Source organism: Glandiceps talaboti, chromosome 7, assembly GCF_964340395.1.
Source record: "Glandiceps talaboti chromosome 7, keGlaTala1.1, whole genome shotgun sequence".
NCBI lineage: Eukaryota > Metazoa > Hemichordata > Enteropneusta > Spengelidae > Glandiceps > Glandiceps talaboti.
In genome coordinates, this window is record NC_135555.1 from 13,531,499 (window position 1) to 13,549,956 (window position 18,458).

At 34.1% G+C, this 18,458-nt stretch overlaps 1 protein-coding gene across 1 annotated transcript in view; it reads right to left on the reverse strand.

Annotated features, from left to right (window-relative positions):
• Positions 1-521: 521 nt before the first annotated feature.
• Positions 522-18,458, reverse strand: part of LOC144437684 (WD repeat-containing protein 89-like) — a 40,334-nt gene continuing 22,397 nt past the window's right edge. The window contains exons 7-14 of the mRNA XM_078126689.1: positions 18,012-18,075; positions 15,131-15,262; positions 14,739-14,825; positions 14,130-14,174; positions 13,628-13,713; positions 11,831-11,936; positions 10,823-10,951; positions 522-2,459 (exon numbers count right to left, since the gene is read on the reverse strand). Coding sequence (XP_077982815.1) covers positions 2,352-2,459; positions 10,823-10,951; positions 11,831-11,936; positions 13,628-13,713; positions 14,130-14,174; positions 14,739-14,825; positions 15,131-15,262; positions 18,012-18,075 — 757 coding nt within the window. The 3' untranslated portion in view covers positions 522-2,351. The remainder of the gene's footprint in view (positions 2,460-10,822; positions 10,952-11,830; positions 11,937-13,627; positions 13,714-14,129; positions 14,175-14,738; positions 14,826-15,130; positions 15,263-18,011; positions 18,076-18,458) is intronic.

The following is an 18,458-nucleotide window of genomic DNA, read 5'->3' on the forward strand; positions in this document are numbered from 1 at the left end:
GTACAACAAGAAATGATAGTAAAAGTATAAAGTAGTCAGACTATCATTATATACAAAGTTTTATTAACTTGGATCAAGTGTCTCAATTTAAACTTGAAAGAGTATTCAGATTCAAACGTCACATGACAAATACAATATTATTCAATGTCATATATGATGAGAAATAGAAATATAATACTTTGAGTTGATATACTGGTCAAATATCCATTCATATTGACCTTTGATATACTGGTCAAATATCCATTCATATTGACCTTTGTGATATCCATGTCTATTGCACAATATTCATCAGTGAATATTTGACCTTTTGTGATATCCATGTCAAGAACTCAATATTCATAGATGGACATTTGACCTCTGTGACATCAATGATTACAACACAATATTCATAGATGAATATTTGACCTTTGTGATATATATGCCTACTGCACAATATTCATGAATGGATATATATGTCATATATGTGAATATCATATATGGATATCACAAAGGTTTATATATCCTAATATGAATATTGTGTTGTAGGCATGGATATCACAAAGATCAAATATCCATCTATGAATATTGTGTTGTAGACATGGATATCACAATGGTCAAATATCCATCTATGAATATTGTGCTGTAGACATGGATATCACAATGGTCAGATATCCATCTGTGAATATTGTGTTGTTGACATGGATATCACAATGGTCAAATATCCATCTATGAATATTGTGCTGTAGACATGGATATCACAATGGTCAAATATCCATCTATGAATATTATGTTGTAGACATGGATATCACAATGGTCAAATATCCATCTATGAATATTGTGCTGTAGACATGGATATCACAGCGTCAATACTGGTTTAAGTAACTACACTAGCTTCATACCAAAATTTTTTTTTATCCATCTATTAATTTGAACACATTTCTGAGACACAAGTTGAAGGTACATACCAGGGCAGGGGTACCAAGCCAGAAGCTGATGCTACACTATGCTTTTGTATAGCCATATATACATATATATTATACGAGCCCTCACTGTCTGTTGTGAGTGAGACACAGAAATAGATTTTTCATGGAATGATGTTCATATTGTTAAAGATTATCTGTTGCATTTTAAATACATTGTATTGATAGCATTTCATTAAATATTGATTGAAGTGATAAGGAAATAATTTTTCAAGAGTTAATTATTCCACCTACATGTATGTGACATAGGACAGTGACGTTGCTGGATTTTTAAATATTAAAGTTATAATACACAACAGTAACAATGTTCTTAGTGGTAAGGCCAAAAAAAACCCAATTGTTTGGTTCCGGTAACCCCACCCAATCCATTTTTTTTTACTGCCGACCCTAAACATTTTTTTAGGTAATTTGAAAAATTTATCAAAATTAATTTTTTTTTGAAAAGTCATGAGAGAAATAATGAGATTTAAAGATGTCATTGCCTGGTATGATCAAAACAACATGGCGGAATACAGAGTAGCAAACAGAAAGTGCTGATTTTAAACAAAAATCCTACCTACCCACCATATTTTGAAATTGGGCATTATCGAAACAGCACAATTTTTTTTTGCCTAAGTTACCATAAAAAGTCATGCTATATCATAAGTAGTATATGTATGCAATAATTGAGATCTTCCTTCACACCTAATGTAGTATGCACCCAGGGAATCCAAGTTTTAACCATCTGCAGTTACCTTGTTCAAGAAAACTCAGTTCAAATCAAGAAAGAAAATCAGGGGTCACCGTACATATTTTTGAAAATAGATCACAAAGGTAGCAATGTAAAGTCATTTTAGAATCCAATATGGCTGCTGATTACTATGTTAACACTGTAGAAACAAAAAATTGTTGTTTTTTTAATTTTTTTGAAAACACATTGGTGAACTCCCAACTTGTTTCCACTACTTGTATTTTAACCGAGGTACAAGCTTTCATAAGGCAAAGATTGGAGAGATTTTACGAACTTTGATTTTTAGTGGGAATTGATCCCAAGGCGCATTTCTACTTTAAAATAAAATACAAAGACTTACTTCCTATATCTATCATGTATATCCTCTGAGAGCAATTATAAACCAGAAGTACTCCTGAAATTTGAATATTTCAGTTTCATGTACATATTATTCACAATTTACACCGATTACTTTTCAAAATGACAAAACTGAATGTCGAGTGAAAAAAGTATACACAGTGATTAATAACCTTGTGAGTGTATTAACTAAGTTTGAAAAGCCGGTTTGTAAGTTTTAATTCATAGCCTTGGGTGGACAGCTCTTTTAATAAATATCACTGGATTTTATATCTCTCTTCGCCTTGATGGTGGATGTTTAGCTGCCGTACAGGTACTGGGCGGTCTTACGTTTTGTCAGCGACCGCCCCGCTGTTGTCGAGTTTTTGATAAGGTTTGGTAGCATGATGTAACTTCATTCTTTGCATTTTCTTCTGAACTTTATCAGCATGATTCTGTAAGTATTAAGTAAATGAGAAAAAAAAGGAGGATGAAAACAAAAGAAATGAGATGAATGTTACGTAAGTCAACAGACAATCTACAGGGTTTTTATGGCACAAAACACAGGCATTGAGGCTTTACAATTGGAAGGAAGTCATAGAAAGAACCTGCAGGCAAGCTTGGCTTTGTTCTCGGTCAAATCTAAATGTTTCCCCGTAATTACCACACAAACATTTGACACTCTCTCTTTGTGCATCTATTGTGTGCTATAACACTGGTTATTGTCGCACACAATAACTCAGGTGCTTCAAATTTTATCACCGAGATTATTATATTTCTTAAGTAGTATGGTGTAGCTTTGTAATGATGTGAAATTTGACAGCCGTGTCATATCGACATACCAAAGGCAAAGAAATATGGATGACTGAAGTTGAAAAAAAGAATTTGTCGCCCATCGATGGATAAGTCGGTCAACCATAAACACAATACACCAGAAAAATCATCAACTTGAACCAGGTCAGCTTGAAAAGTAACTGGTACCTTGCTAGTTCAATTATTGTACACTGGCCACACAATTTCAAAAGTCTGAATCCTGACACGTCAGTTTTTAAAAACTTTTCTGGACATTTTGTCTTACAAGTTTACAATAAAAATAAAACCCACTGTAAATCATTGAATTTTAGAATCAAAAGAAAGATCTAGTTGTTGCCATGGAGGTTATCATTCTGAAAAAAAAAAACCCTGAAAAAGTTCAAAAATTTCATCAAAAATTACAAATGTTTCACTTCACGTAGGAACTGAAAATTCATGACTGATCCTGGACATGGCAATATCCATGTCCTAAGGATTTTTTAAGAGATCTCACTGTCAGGGACACTGAAGGTCTGGGTAGGTGTCTTCAAGTTGTCATTCACATTATCAGTATGAATGAAGTATAATGCAATGAACACTACAACCTATGACCAAATAAAGTCATGTTATCATTACTTTCTCAAAACAAAATAATTAGCCACAAATAGCTGGCAAATTCACTAGATCATAACTTTGTAACCCTTGAGTAAATTCCTAGGACAACCTAGCTAATTTGAAATGCAGTCATTGGCTATGTAAACTTGGTAGACTGAGTATACCTTGTACCCTATGGCACAAACACTAATTAAAACACTAACTGCGGTAAAACTTGTAAATGAAAGGGGCATAAGCCAATTTCTGGTTTTTGTTGTTGTTCATCTTATTTATTTATTTATTTATTTATCTATCTATCTATTTATTTATTTTTGTTTATTTTATCAGGGGGGGGGGGGGGGGCTTTGCTGCACACAAACAGGTTTCTAGTTGTACAGTATTCTATTTACTAAATGCATACTTTAAACACTTCTCTATTGCCAGAACTCACAGCCGATATTTAAAGAGCCATATTTCAATCCTTGGTCATCGCGGTTATCTTAATGAGGTTATTCTTCAGCGCTGGCCCAAGTATCTCTAATCCATTTAGATGGTGGTTTTGAATTCATGATTTCCCCATGAAAGATAGGAAAATCAAAATTCAAAATCCTACTCATCTCGATTCAAGGCTATCAGAAATTTGGTTTTCACATGTAAATCCTAATGTGAAAAGGGCCTTTAAACACAATATATAAATGACGCAATGTCATAATTTCAGTATACATCTCCTAAAAATTCAAGGAAACTCAAATAATGTCATTAACTGTCCTATCAATGAAGACTAAGTTTTGACCTTCATCAAGGGCATACATGAAAGCAATCATATCTAATCAGTGTTTTACAAAGTGGAAACCCACCTGAGCAAACTTTCTTAGTGTGTGTGTACCACTATTGAAGGTTCCATCATCTCAATCCCACACATTCAACAAAGTGTGCATACATACATAATACAATTTGCTATACTAGTGTGCCAAGGTCTTCATATGTTTGTAGTAAAATGAGTTCAAAAAACGGCTTAAGTTTCTTTACACTTAGTCATTTTTTGTGTCTAAGTATCTATCAATCCTAGTTTTGACAAGGACCACATTTTAAGTGTCCATGTGTCCACGGATTTGAATACACTTGTCTACCTATATTTACAACAATGTCAGTCATAGAAGGCAGTCTGTTTTATAGTTAGTCATCAACCACCGTCTTTGTTACTGACAAAGTAGTTATTTACTTACATTGAAAGTAAACAGGAAAACAAACTTAAAGTTTTTTTCACTGAACAAGAAATGGACATTATTGCCAGCAATTTACTCCAACTACTTGATTGGTGACAAAGTGTGGAAGTTCTTTGTAAGAGCAGGAAGTTACTCACTCTAACAACACAGGTTTGACTGGACATTTGCTACAAGTGGATGTTTTCTTTTACAGGATTTTTTGATTATTCGTCATTTGGAAAATACATGTATTGATATTTTAGTGTCAATTGGAAATTATATCTGACTAAAGTTTATTTGGTTTTGTTTCTAATGTTTGAGCTGTTTTGAACAGTTCATTGACATTTACATCAGCACACATCACACGTACACTGTCATTTGTTCAAATCTCAGAACTTGCCAGAACCCTGAATAAATCTTACTTTCTAATTCAATAAAGTTGTTTCATGGCATGGCACAACAGAATCCTTCAGACCCAGAAATTTTGATAGTATGAGGCCTGACAATTCGAAATTATTCAGCAAAATTGAATGTATTTTCCTCATTCAGAAAAGGAAAATATGAATCATCTAAAGGGCCTGGTCACTTAGAGTCAAAATAGAGAAATTACAAAACTCTTAGGGTCAGGAGTATTTTGCAGCTGAGTGAAAACAAATATTGGAGACAAATGTCATTATACTAGCACATGCACAAAATCCTTGACGATTTTTAACTTTGAAATTTTTGGCTCATATTTTGAGTACCACATAACCAGTGATGTAGACGTGCATTGCTATGATGTAGAATGACCAGGGTATAAAGCCTATATATTTTGTTTGAACATGTTCTACTTGGCTTGTGTGTTGTATAATACTGTTTAGTTCATACATATATCAAGTCTTTGGGCTATGTATACAGAATCTTGTACCCTGGCCACTTTAGTTACTCATAATGATTTTGGTAACTTGTGTTGCATGTTAAGGAATGGGCTAGCTCAGAAGTGCTTGCAATATTGAGAATTCAGTGAAATCTATTCCTGATAGTGATGAAGCACCACCAGTTGGCAATGTATAATACTACATCATATCTAGGTTGTAGAACTGGTAAATAACGGTTATTGCCAAAGTCACCAAACAGGTCTGTACCCTCGAGACTTGAGTCTAGACGCTATCCATGGCTCTGAATTTGTGGTGAAGGATATCTTTAGATTTAGTCACAGACTACCTTGAGACTTGTCTTGGTTTGTTTACGAACATTTAGTAAATGAGCAAGACAAGTCTCTGGGTTACAAACAGGTGGAAACATCTCTTGTATAAAAATACATAAATGGCAGCCACCATGAAGTAGTGTTACCTGCACCTACTGGGTAGAAAATGCAATATCTATGCTAACCACTCCGCAGTTATTTTAAGGACACTCATAGACACTCTGATAGACACAAATACATTGTAGAACATATTTATGGCACCCAATATTGAGTTGGGTTTACTTTGTTGATGCACAGTCCATCTATAAGTGATAAGGGGACTGTGGAAATATATGTTTACAACACAAATATGGCTGCCATGGTAAAGTTTGGATACCAAAACATTCTTGGTTGAAATACATCTTCAAGAACACATGGCAGTCATAGCTAAGTTTAGTAACATAGACTTTTGTATGAGTTTAGACACCGACCAGTGTTTTCCACTTTAATCCATACAAGCATATCTTAGTGATGAATGGCATTATACACATGGCAGTCATAGCTAAGTTTAGTAACATTTAGACTTTTGTCCGAGTTTAGACACCGGACGAGTATTTTCCACTTTAATCTATACAAGCCTACATATTAGTGATGAATGGCATCATAATTTTTTATGCGAAGAATTTTTACAAGAAAAACAAAACAAGTGCTCATTCATCAACGGCCTAAAATGTTTTTCTTACTCAGAGCCATTCACGGTAATCAATCTAGAACGATTAAAAAGTTGAAACGTGACACTTTATGAGTAGGAAATTAAATGGATCTATAATTGGAAAGTGAAAGAATTTATTTGATGGTTGACTGGCTTCGAAGACAAGTCTTATACAGAGTGTTCATATTAGGGTATATAGCCTCCAGCTATTTGACTATTTCCAGAATCCATCCAAATATAATGCATAGTTTGAAATGAACACTACAGCAGTACGAAATGAACATGATCCAACACTGAAATGAACATTACCATACACCCACACTATCACATGTTAAACTAAGCAACACCAAAACAAGTTTCTTTTTGGATCGGTATGATGTATTGTTAATTTATTCAACATCAATTCTGATGAAGGAGTCTCCATTGTGACATTTTAATTTATAATTATAATCATGTTATGTATGATTGAGTACTTGTTTATTTTCAATTCACTTAATGGACTACAAATTAATTGAAATTGCCCACATTAATTGGTTGACGCACTTCTAAACTTAATTAAGAGGACACTGCCCCAATTTGTAATAAATCATTCAAAGAACAATACACTATCAATAAGAATGTGAGTAATAAACTTATTGTAATTGGCATTTATGACAGTTACCATGGTAGCAAGCCAACATACAATGCTACCATGGCGACAAGGCAGTAGTTTGCATTATGGCTTATGTTTGGTAAAGTATAGGCTAGTAGATATACAGTCATCTTTCAATGTCTCTCCTATGTACTTAATTTCTTCACACAAAAATTGATTTTGACAATGTCAAGCTCAAGTTTGACCACTTTGCATTTGTGATATAGAAAAGAGATCCAATGGTTTCTATGACAACAAATGAATTTGTATTGTATAAAAAACTTTGCAGTACTGAAAGATTTATCAATGTGTACATGCCTTATATATATTTATACACACACACACACACACACACACACACACACACACGTGCGCGCACATACACACTCACACACACACACACACACACACACACACACACACACACTGTGTGACTCAAGAAAACTCAAGTCGAAGGATATCTAATAGTTCTGACTAGAATGCCAACTTTGAATCTCTCAATCGAAACATTGTCTGTTCAGAAGAAACTGTTCAGAAGTCCTGGTAGGACTATGGTTGCTACGGGAGGGATGTTTTTCAATGCTATGAGCTTCAAGAAGGTGCAATGCCAGGGGAGTCAAGGTAGACTACAGGATTCCTGTGCCACTATGGGTCCATGTCAGGGTTAAAGTGCTACATACAAACTACTACTGTTATCATTCTAATGCAATTGCCATTTGTTTTCAATACCTTCCAAGTTTTGCGTGAATATCACTACTGCCCAAATAAATTGTGGGGTGGAGTGGGATGTTACATGTATGTGTGCTACTCAGGGGGGGGGGGGGGGGAGGAGAGGTTGTCACCTGACCGTACCCTGGGTTTAGCAGTAAAATCGTTGTTATTGATGGCATGGCGTTCAGTCTTTGTTCTATAAAATCACCCATAATTAAAGAGGTCGACCTGTCTTTCCACCATTTCATGATGAAAATGTTATTTCAAACGTACTAAAGACAAAAACAAAACTAAATCTCAATGTAACAATATAAGCGATGTAATCTCACACAATACATCTTGCATGGAACTGGATGACTATTGCCAAACTTAACCCATCACAAGATTTGCACTGTTGGCTTACAGTTGTAGTTTGAATTTACAAAAAAAATCAAAAAAATCAAAATGTCTGTTAGGATAGCTGAAATAGTGTAGTAGTATTTAGTTCTACCAAGACTACAGGTATAGGCTACTAAGAAAAGGTTGGATACTTGTAATATTTAAGAACACATTTGATGCTTTACAGGGGACGATGTTGACAACTCTGAGTGCTATCGCGACAAAAATTCTTTCTTTTTTAACATTGTTTTCTTTATTACAAGTTCCAAGAAAACTAGAAAACTTTTGCAAAATTACATCCCTGAGAACAAACTGTTTATGTCTTCTGAAACAAATGCTGACTCATGTTGCTATATTTACATGGTGCGATATCCAACACGACTCTGGTCCACAAAAATAAACAAACCTTGCAAAGACAAGCATCTCAATCTTGAAAACTATGTCAACTTTTTTTTTTGCTTTTGTATTTAAATATCTTTTTTTTTTGTCTGTAAAATCCTTGGCAATTTTGGCATATTAAAACTAATCCCCTGATTACACAAAGCAGGAAATAAGACCCAGAAATGCCATAAATTTTCACAAATGAGTCTGGTTCTATCATGCATGGTGTGCATACGGTAATCTCTACTTTGGGCTTTAGTATGTATTCAAATACAGCCACCCTTATAAGTCATTGCTCTCTGAGTGCTCTATACTTTATTGACACTATTAAACCAACACACGAAGTTCACTTTCATTGTTGAAAACAATTCCAAAATTGACACGAGGTGAATACTTAGAAATGGGTCTCTAGATATCTCATCAGGAAGCCAGGGGGTGGCTGTCTTTTGGGGGGAGGGCGATAGAATCTACAAACGGTTGGAGATGACCGACTATCGAAAGGAAATACTAGTAAGTCCCTCTCTGTCAGTTACTTTTGTCAGCTATGTAGTGTTCAATAATCACCAGCTAGTACCATTGTATGTTGCTAATCCTCTTGGCGAGAACAAAGAACACTTTCTTGTCTGCAGATTATCAGTTCCAAGGATTATGTAAAACAAGTGTGTAGAACAATAGAGGGGTTTGCATTCAAAGCCCTTCTTTGTACTTTTCACCATCCTTGTTCATTTCAGTGTTCACCAATAATCGTTAAATGTACTATCTCCACACAATTAAATCATCTTTTCTCTTTTATTACATAATCCTGTAAGACTTTTTTTTCTTGGGAATTCCGTCACTTATCAAGTTAAGATGAGGTGAAAGTGACAGTGGTGTGGTGCTAATGAGTAGCTCAGATCACAGAGCTGTCACATTTCATGCGTTAGAGAGATAGACAGACAGACGGACTGATAGACAGACAGACTGTAAAAGTTTGACGTGACAAGCCATAAATTCTCAAGACTGTATTTGGGAATACTGCCACTTATCAAGTTAAGATGAGGTGAAAGTGACAGTGGTGTGGTGCTAATGAGTAGCTGAGATCACAGAGCTGTCACATTTTGATGTGTTACTGTTAGAGAGAGAGAGACAGACAGAAAGACAGACAGATTTTAAAAGTTTGACGTGACATGCCATAAATTTGCAAGACTTTACAGGGGAAATCATCACTTTAACAAGAAAGGAAGGTGACAGGATACTGTGGAGCTAATGAGTAACTGAGATCAGACCTGTTGCATTTCATTGCACTGACATAATTGCATTAATTGACAGGCAGACAGACTTTACAATTTTGATGTGACAAGTCATAAATTCTCAAGACTTTATTAGGGAATTCTGTCGCTTATCAAGTTAAGATGAGGTGAGAGTGACAGTGGTGTGGCACTAATGAGTAGCTGAGATCACAGAGCTGTCACATTTTGTTGTGTTATTTGCCATTTTGGATAAAAAAAATATGTAATATAATAACAGAACCGCATCACAACTTCAAGCAAATACCAGTGTGGGTAATCAGGTTCATTGCATTCATGCTTGCTGTCTTTGTACTGTCAATCCATATGCTCATGAAAGTACAACCACGAAGAACATGTCAAGCACTCATGCAAATACCCCAAGTACACCACACTTGTACTCTGGCATCATGGGATTTCTGTCATCGTATTCCATAGTTCTATCAATACTGTCAAAAGTTTTAGCTACTACGGTTGAATTTGTGTATTGTCACAGGGTCAGTATACTCTGACAAGAGTTGAGATAATATCGAAGATGAGAAACACTTTTTATTTGTTTGTCCTCTTTATGAAGAACTCCATGATATATAAAGAAAATCCACTATCGGATTATAAATTTTTTGAGGTTTATGAACAATTGAAATCCTACTGTTATAAGAAATATTTTATTTTATGCTTTTGAAAAAGGAGCATTCTTTCTACAAGACATGGAATAAGTACATCATTTTCCTATTGTTAACTTTTGCATTTTACTCTTTGAATTCCTAAAATTATGTTTTACACTACGTATGTGTTATGCCTTTGACCTTTGACCCTTGATGTTATCTTGACTTTTTTCGAGATTGTACAGTGGGTCAGTAGACAGAAGTGCTTATTGACTTATAAACATATATGATAAGAGTTGGCTTTGACCTAAATATGAGTGTTATACTATTACTAGAGAACAGACATAACATTACACCAAGAGATGAAGAATTCTGACACAGAATACAATGTTTTTTGTACCTTCCTACATTCTCTCCTCGGTCTCTCTTTGGATAATTCTTCCATTTTACCGTCTTTGGTCCATAAACACAGCATTCCATCTTCTCCTCCTGTTAGCAGACTTTCCGTCTGTGTTATCGACAAAAAAATGTCGGTCAAAATGAGAACATTCATAGATGTACATGTCATGATGAAATGTTGATACTATTTACATTAGTACACAACTCCTGGTATTAAAACTTAAGCCATTTTAAATGTCATAGTAATTTTTTTGTTGAGACGTAAGACTAAAGGTACATCAAATGTTATAAAGTAATTCACCTTAAAGTTATAAGTAGTCAGTCTGGGAGATTAAACATTTTATTTTGTAATATAGGAAAGTGAAAAATTAGTCACTTTGAAACTGTAGATTTGGAGACATTAACATGGCGTAATTAACACTATTGCATGATAATGGTCCCCTGAAAACATAGAAATCATCAAAAATGTACTGTTGCAAAGTACCTATATTTCAATGTCCTATTTGATGCTTGGAACCATGAACATTATATTTTCCATTTGTGATATGGCTGAAATGTTCCATTTGGTAAAGTGCACAACAGTATCGTGGAACTAGAGACATGTGCCTGTGTTATGGTTTGGAAATATATTTGTTGTGTTTATCAACAAATGTGTTGATTTCACACTACAGGTCTCACTATTATGTCCTTGCACACTATACCAAATACACTGCATTCCAAATTCACAATGAGATATGGATTTGGGGATTTTTTTTGTTGTTGTTGTATAATTTTCTCCTGCGATAAAAGCTGCATTTTAAAATTTCATGAAAATAAGATACCAGGTATCAATTTCCAAAATCCACCTGACCTAATTTCTACACCTAACACAACTTAATTTGCATATTTGTGACATTATTTGCATAGATAATTGCAAGTATGAAATATTCATGCATCATTATCAATGACACTTTTTGCCAAGTAAACTCCAAACTGAGTGACTACTTACTGTGTTGTCCCACTGCAAACATCTGACCACAGACCCATGGCCGCCATTAAGTGTGCCGACTGGGTGTAGGATTTCCTTTCCTACTGTTAAAAGTCGAAGATTACCGCTGTAAAAAATAACAATTAAATTGATCAAAATATGCAGGTTTACAATATTAGCTAACCACACATTGTCAAAATTAGATATTGCTAGCCTCACCTTATCTCCCTGCTATCAGTCAGAAAAAGAATGATTATGTGCATAATTCTGAACAGTACATTTCAATGGAATTTCTGTAATTACATTTACATATGGTATAACAACTTTTTAAAATATGAATTTGATAATAACAATAATTCAAAAATTAGGAGTAGTTTTCATCATTCACATTTCAGTTTGATCAAAATGTCAAACAAAATACACAAAAAGTTGCACAAATCACCATCTCCTATTTGACAAAAAACTGATACTATGAACTACTACACTTTCATTTTTTTCATTGGTGTGGTTTTCTGCTAAGTAAAATCTCTTGAAAATACTGTTTATTCACAGATATATCATGCATACTACCTATAAAATCTGCGAAAATTAGGTCCAAAGTAGGATAATTTCTGTTTGGAGTCAAAATTTAACCCCTTGAAAATATAGCATTTTGCAGTATATGTATTTCTGTGATGTCACAGCACAGTTATAGGTTTAATGTACACAAGTATGTAGTCAAGTGACAGTCCTTGATGTACAGAAAAAGGAAAGTTCTGAAAAATTTGCACAAAAATTCACAATTGAAAAAAAAGAAGTGATATGCGTATTTCTGCAGAGTCATGCTATAAATTTACTGCAGGCAATACGTCGTCAAGTAGAAGTACTTGAAATTTGTCTACAGTTTCAACTCAACTCCGAGAATGATATCAGATAGTGGTACAGAATGAAAGCTAATAAATATCCTAGTCAAAAGCTGAAACCATACTTCAAACGAAAACACTTCATATTCTCTCAGAGCCATCTAAAGTTTGACACTCACAACGATAACTACAGCTCTATTTTTGGCCTTGGAGACGTAACTTGACGCCAAATTTCCGTAACTGATCTCAAACTCTGTTTATGAACTCTAGTAGCTATACATATGCATGTATTGAAGTATTAATCAATCTCAAATTTTCAAAGGATTTGAATTTCGCCGACTTTTGTTATTAGTCATAGCGGTTCTACTTTCACTGGTTTGTGATACACCAAAATATTTGTACAATGTTGTTGTTTCTTCACTGGGGGTATTATTAGCAAAACAAAAATATTACTAAAAATAGTAAAAAATAACTTCCTCCACAGTAGTTGTCAACTAACCTAACTATCAGAGTAACATGTACATATTAACCATTGGTAACCATTGGTAACCTTTTGGTAAAGTAACTAGTGCTGGAAATCACAGTATTGTTTACTTAAGGTAGAATGGGCCTTGGAAAGTATCAACTTACCCACTAACAGTCCCCAATACTACTACTTATGTCAATAACCTAAATAGTTACAATTACTGACTTACTAGTACTACCTAGCAAATACCTAGTACTTACCCACTAGCACTGGCTAATACTACCAATGTCTTTAACCTAAATAGTTACAATTATTGACTAACTAATCTTAACTGACAAAGTAACTATTACTTACCAACCAGTACCAACTAATACTACTGACATCTTTAAAACTTTAACAGTAACTGTGATTCACTAACTAGAACTAACAAAGTAACAGTTACTAATCCACCAGAATTGGATATACTACTATCACTAACCAGTACTAACTAACAAAGTAACTATTACTTACCCACTAGTACCGGCTAATACTACTAACGTCTTTAATCCTGAATGGTAAAAACAGTCTACTAAATACTCAATTTCTACTCCCCTCTCCTGAAAAAACAACGGTAAACAAATAAGTAAGTTGTGTTAAAACAGTAATACATTGAACAGTGTTAAAAAGAATCAAAATGTCACAATTTTTGTTCTAATGTGACAACATTTCACTGTCTACTAGTGCTTGGCTTACTTTCTACAGACAATTTTAAAGCTAATTATCACATCTCAAAAGGATTGCTTATACAAGTTTATAAAAGACAAAATTGAAATCCGAAAACACCAGCTACGTATTCAATTTATGAATTGTGTGAAGCAAGAGATTCTAGAATGGCATTCTGCAAGCTATAGTACTTCTCGGGACAGTTTTCAACATAAAGAAAAAATGAAATTTGTTTTAGACTCTAGAGGGCGCTCTTTGTTCTGATTTCAATACCTTCTGAATCGCTTTACATTTATACAAATATACTTACAGCTAAATTTTGTTTAACGTTATCAAACTTTGTAATCCTGGTTGACTGCAAAATACAAACGAGTGTACTTTGATAGTTAGAGTTAACAACAATTATACCACAAAATATACATGATACGAAATTGATGCAATGAACTTCTCTGTACCAGTTTCACAGCATTATAAACCCCAATACACAAGTACTATGGTAAAAACTTCTATCCCAGGTCAGATCAGAGTAATAATGTTTTGGCGTCAGTGTACATACTGATTTGGAATACCAACCAAGATGTCTCCTGAAACAACTCTCTACTTGTTCTGTGTGATGAGTTTACATAACTGTAGCACTTCCTGTCCCACTGCTTGTGATAGGAGGTAGTGCCTATGTGTAAATGGGGCACAAACTTCTTCACCATAATTACACAGAATGTTTCACATAAGTCTGCTGTGTGATGTTTCATTTTAGAACAGAACTAAATAAAAAATGAGCAATTTGTTCCCACAGCAACAAAACAGAGACAACGAGATCCATCCATCTATTCCTTCATTCATCCATCCTTTGATCAATCCATTCATTCACTCACCCACCCACCACTCCACACTAATGAACAAACAAACACACAGTTCTTACCTCCACTGCATCCCATATCATAACTTCTTCTGAGTGTGTTAAACAATACAGGTATTCATTGTTAGCACCACACCAGTCTAGTCGACTCTGTCAACAAAATGATACATCATTTACATGTCAACATTATCTGGAATTTTGTTTATTTTCAACAGAATGAAATGACTTTTTAAATCGGAAATTGAAGGTTACAGCTACTTTTCAAACAGCAAGGAAATATCAAATACAAACATAAACTTGAATGTGAACAACACATAGAACCCTTGTAGCAAAGAATGTAATATGCTATATTCCAATTATTGAAAAAACAAAAGATTGTACTGTTTGGCCACTGATGGTGCTGTTTAGAAGTAGGAGTTTGGTTTGAAGTGAGGATGGCATTCTACTAGACTTACGACTGATGACTCTGAATTCAGTGTTGTAACGAGAGCATCTTCTTCGCTTCTTTGACTGATATCAAATACACACACTAGACCATCTGTAGAACCAGTGGCAAGTGCATCAGAATTGGTGGGATGAAACTTTACCTGTGGAGAATGACACAAAAATTGACATCGTGTATATCGCTTCTATTGTATCTAACATACAAAATAAATGATTTCATTATGAATTTTTTATCAACAAAAATTTAACATCTATTTTTGAAAATGGCTTAATGCTTTGATTAAAACCTGAGGTAAATGTATGCAAAATATATCACACACATAATATAGGTACATGTACAAGTGGACCCTCACGCATTACAAATAAAAACAAAAGCATTACACTTAGCAGCCAAGAGGGCAGCATAACACAATCACTTTTACACTACTGTAAAAGAAATTTGAATGGTGTACGAGTAAAATTTAAATATAAATACATGGGTTTACAAAGTAATATGTAAATTTAATTGTAACAAGTCATGCCTAGAAGGGATAAAATCTGTAGCCTTATCTGTATCCATGGCAACTGATGTAAATTCTCTGGCACTGCATTATGATACACATGGCAGTGTTGTATTTTGAAGTCAGACAAAAATCTCACCAATTTTACTCTCGTAGAATTAATCACAAGCTGTCAATGTAGTAGTCTTCAGCTAACTTTGAATACTGATCTACTTGTCTCAAATTGATGGCAAACACTGAACTTTCCTGAAGAAATTTGATATTCAGTTATTTTTCTCGAGAAGACAGTGACAATTTCAATTGAAACATTTAGACGATCAGTAAAATTTCTCTATATATTATTTTGTATAACGAAATATGACATACTAAGATGTTTCATTTCGTTGATACAATAGATATACTGAACAGAACAGTAGACACTATTCCCAAATATTTGTCTTATATTTTTGTTCAGCTGAGCAAAATACTTATTATACACAGGGCTTTGTCATTACAAGTCAAAGATGAAAAGTGGTAAAACCCATTTTTTGGTTGAATATAGAAAAATTTTAGAGAAAAAATATAATTATAATTATGCATGCATGATATATGAAAAATTGAGAGAGAAGAGTAATGGCAACTTTGAATATTTTGACCATTGTTGTGTGAATGATAGAGACGCGTCTTTGTATTGACGTAGAATGACCAGGGTAAAAGTCTTGTTCAAACAGGTTCAACTTGGACTAAATATGGCACCATGGTTTTTTTGGCAGATGCCTAAAAAATGTGACATCAGTCAGCCAGCCATATTGAAAGTTACAGATGTCATCCCTTCAACTTTATACTCCAATAATTTAGCAATTACACAAAAAAACAATTGAGAATAATTTGAACACATTTAGATTTATACATGAATGAAATACCTGTTGAATAACAAAGTGATTATGCTATAGAAAAAAACAGACATAGTGGGAGGAAAAGAGATCCTGGTCAGACATAGAGCAACAAAATTCAACCCTTACATCCAATTACAGCTGTAGCTAATACTATCATTTTTTTCTCTCCATTATTTTGATGTCATCTTTATTTCTTCTTGTACTTATTCAAATAATTTCATTAACTTTGTAAAATTCTCAACAAAAGTTGATTGCATCAACTCACAGTGCAATGAAAGTATCTGATACTTCCCATATATCTTGTACTTGTTGAAGTATACATGATCACCTAATGATCAAACTCTATCAGAATCCCTCAATTTTACTTTTGTAGATTAATGTGTACATGGTTTGGAATGTTTATTTGTAATATAATATATTTATATATGTTTATCAAGCCAGCATACACAGTTCCTATATACTATGACTAGTACTATGACATATTTTGGTTATAAGAAAAACAAAAGGTTGTATAGATTAGCCACTAGGAGTGCTGTTCAGAAACAGCTGTCAGACCAGAAGAGAGCAGTCGAGTACTACTGAGTATTGATAGTTGACTACTAGTTGGCTTATAATGAAAATAAACATCACTTCCAAGTTTTCAACAGCAAACACTGTGGCTTTCTTAACTCGTCAAAACATTTTGCCAGCTTCGTTTTAGATTGAATGAACTTCAGTAACATATAGCTTAGACTGTAAGATACATCATGTCCCTCAGCCCTCATTCGCCTTGCTCCTGAGGTACTATGTATTAGATGGAGGTTGGCTGATGTGTGAGGGCGCCCTATCATGGCATACCTTACAGATTACATACAGAGTTGTATAGCCATAGTTTGTTGACATCTTCATATCACCTCATTATCCCTTATGTGACATGTCTTTCATAAATGACTACAAGGTGTGGTTCCCACAATATGGCATGTATTACAAGGGGTTGTACTTTTTCCAGTAATAGTTTGGTATATTTTTTTAACAGCAAAAATTTAAGAAAGACTAGAGAAAGTCACAGCTACTGGGATGTACAAGTAAAGTCTTCAGATAATCTGTATGTAGAGACTATATGTCCACATGGTGAAGTACAGACATGAAAAAAGCCCTCTGTTCTAAAAAATCTAAGTCTGTTTATATATAAGACCATCAGTATCTATGATTATAATTCATTTATTTTTATTTACTGAGTTTTGATGTATCAGACAGTCCACAATTGTGAGTATAATCATCTATAAACGTGGACCCCAAATTGTTATCGTTATTTCCGTGCTGCAGCTACGTTTTGCTGTGTTCCTGTCTTAAAATATCACTTAGTGTTATATTCTAGTTATACAGGCTAACTCAGAAGAAAGTGTAGAGTGTAGAGTTTCAGTACATAAGCATAAGCATGAGTAACTAGCAACCAATCAAGACTCTCCATACATAAACGCATTTTTCAAATGATGAAAGGACAGCAATGATTGGTTGGTTGACGAACTCTCTCTTACCTGTGTGACATCATCTGAATGGGATTCTTTGTAAGCACCTAATAGATTAGTAGATCTGCAATCCCTGAAATATACAATATTAATTTATGATTTGCATATTGTTGACACACAAGATTAAATACCGATACCCATTTCTCATCCACATGGTCACTTTCATTATAAATGTTTGAGGTAAATAATCAAATATTGGCTCTGAGTTAACTCATATCCATTTGGTAATCAATACATTACATGGTTTTAATCAAATCTAGTGTTTTAATTTTAATAATATCAAATAACAGCAATTATCAATTATATATGTAAATCAGTGATTATTAGGAGTATGAGTCACGTACTGCCAATATTCAGTCACGAAACATACAATACATCTTAACAGTCGGGTCAAATCTATCAAATACTGTTTTACTTGGGGACAATCTCACAATGTCACACATGCTCAATAAATGA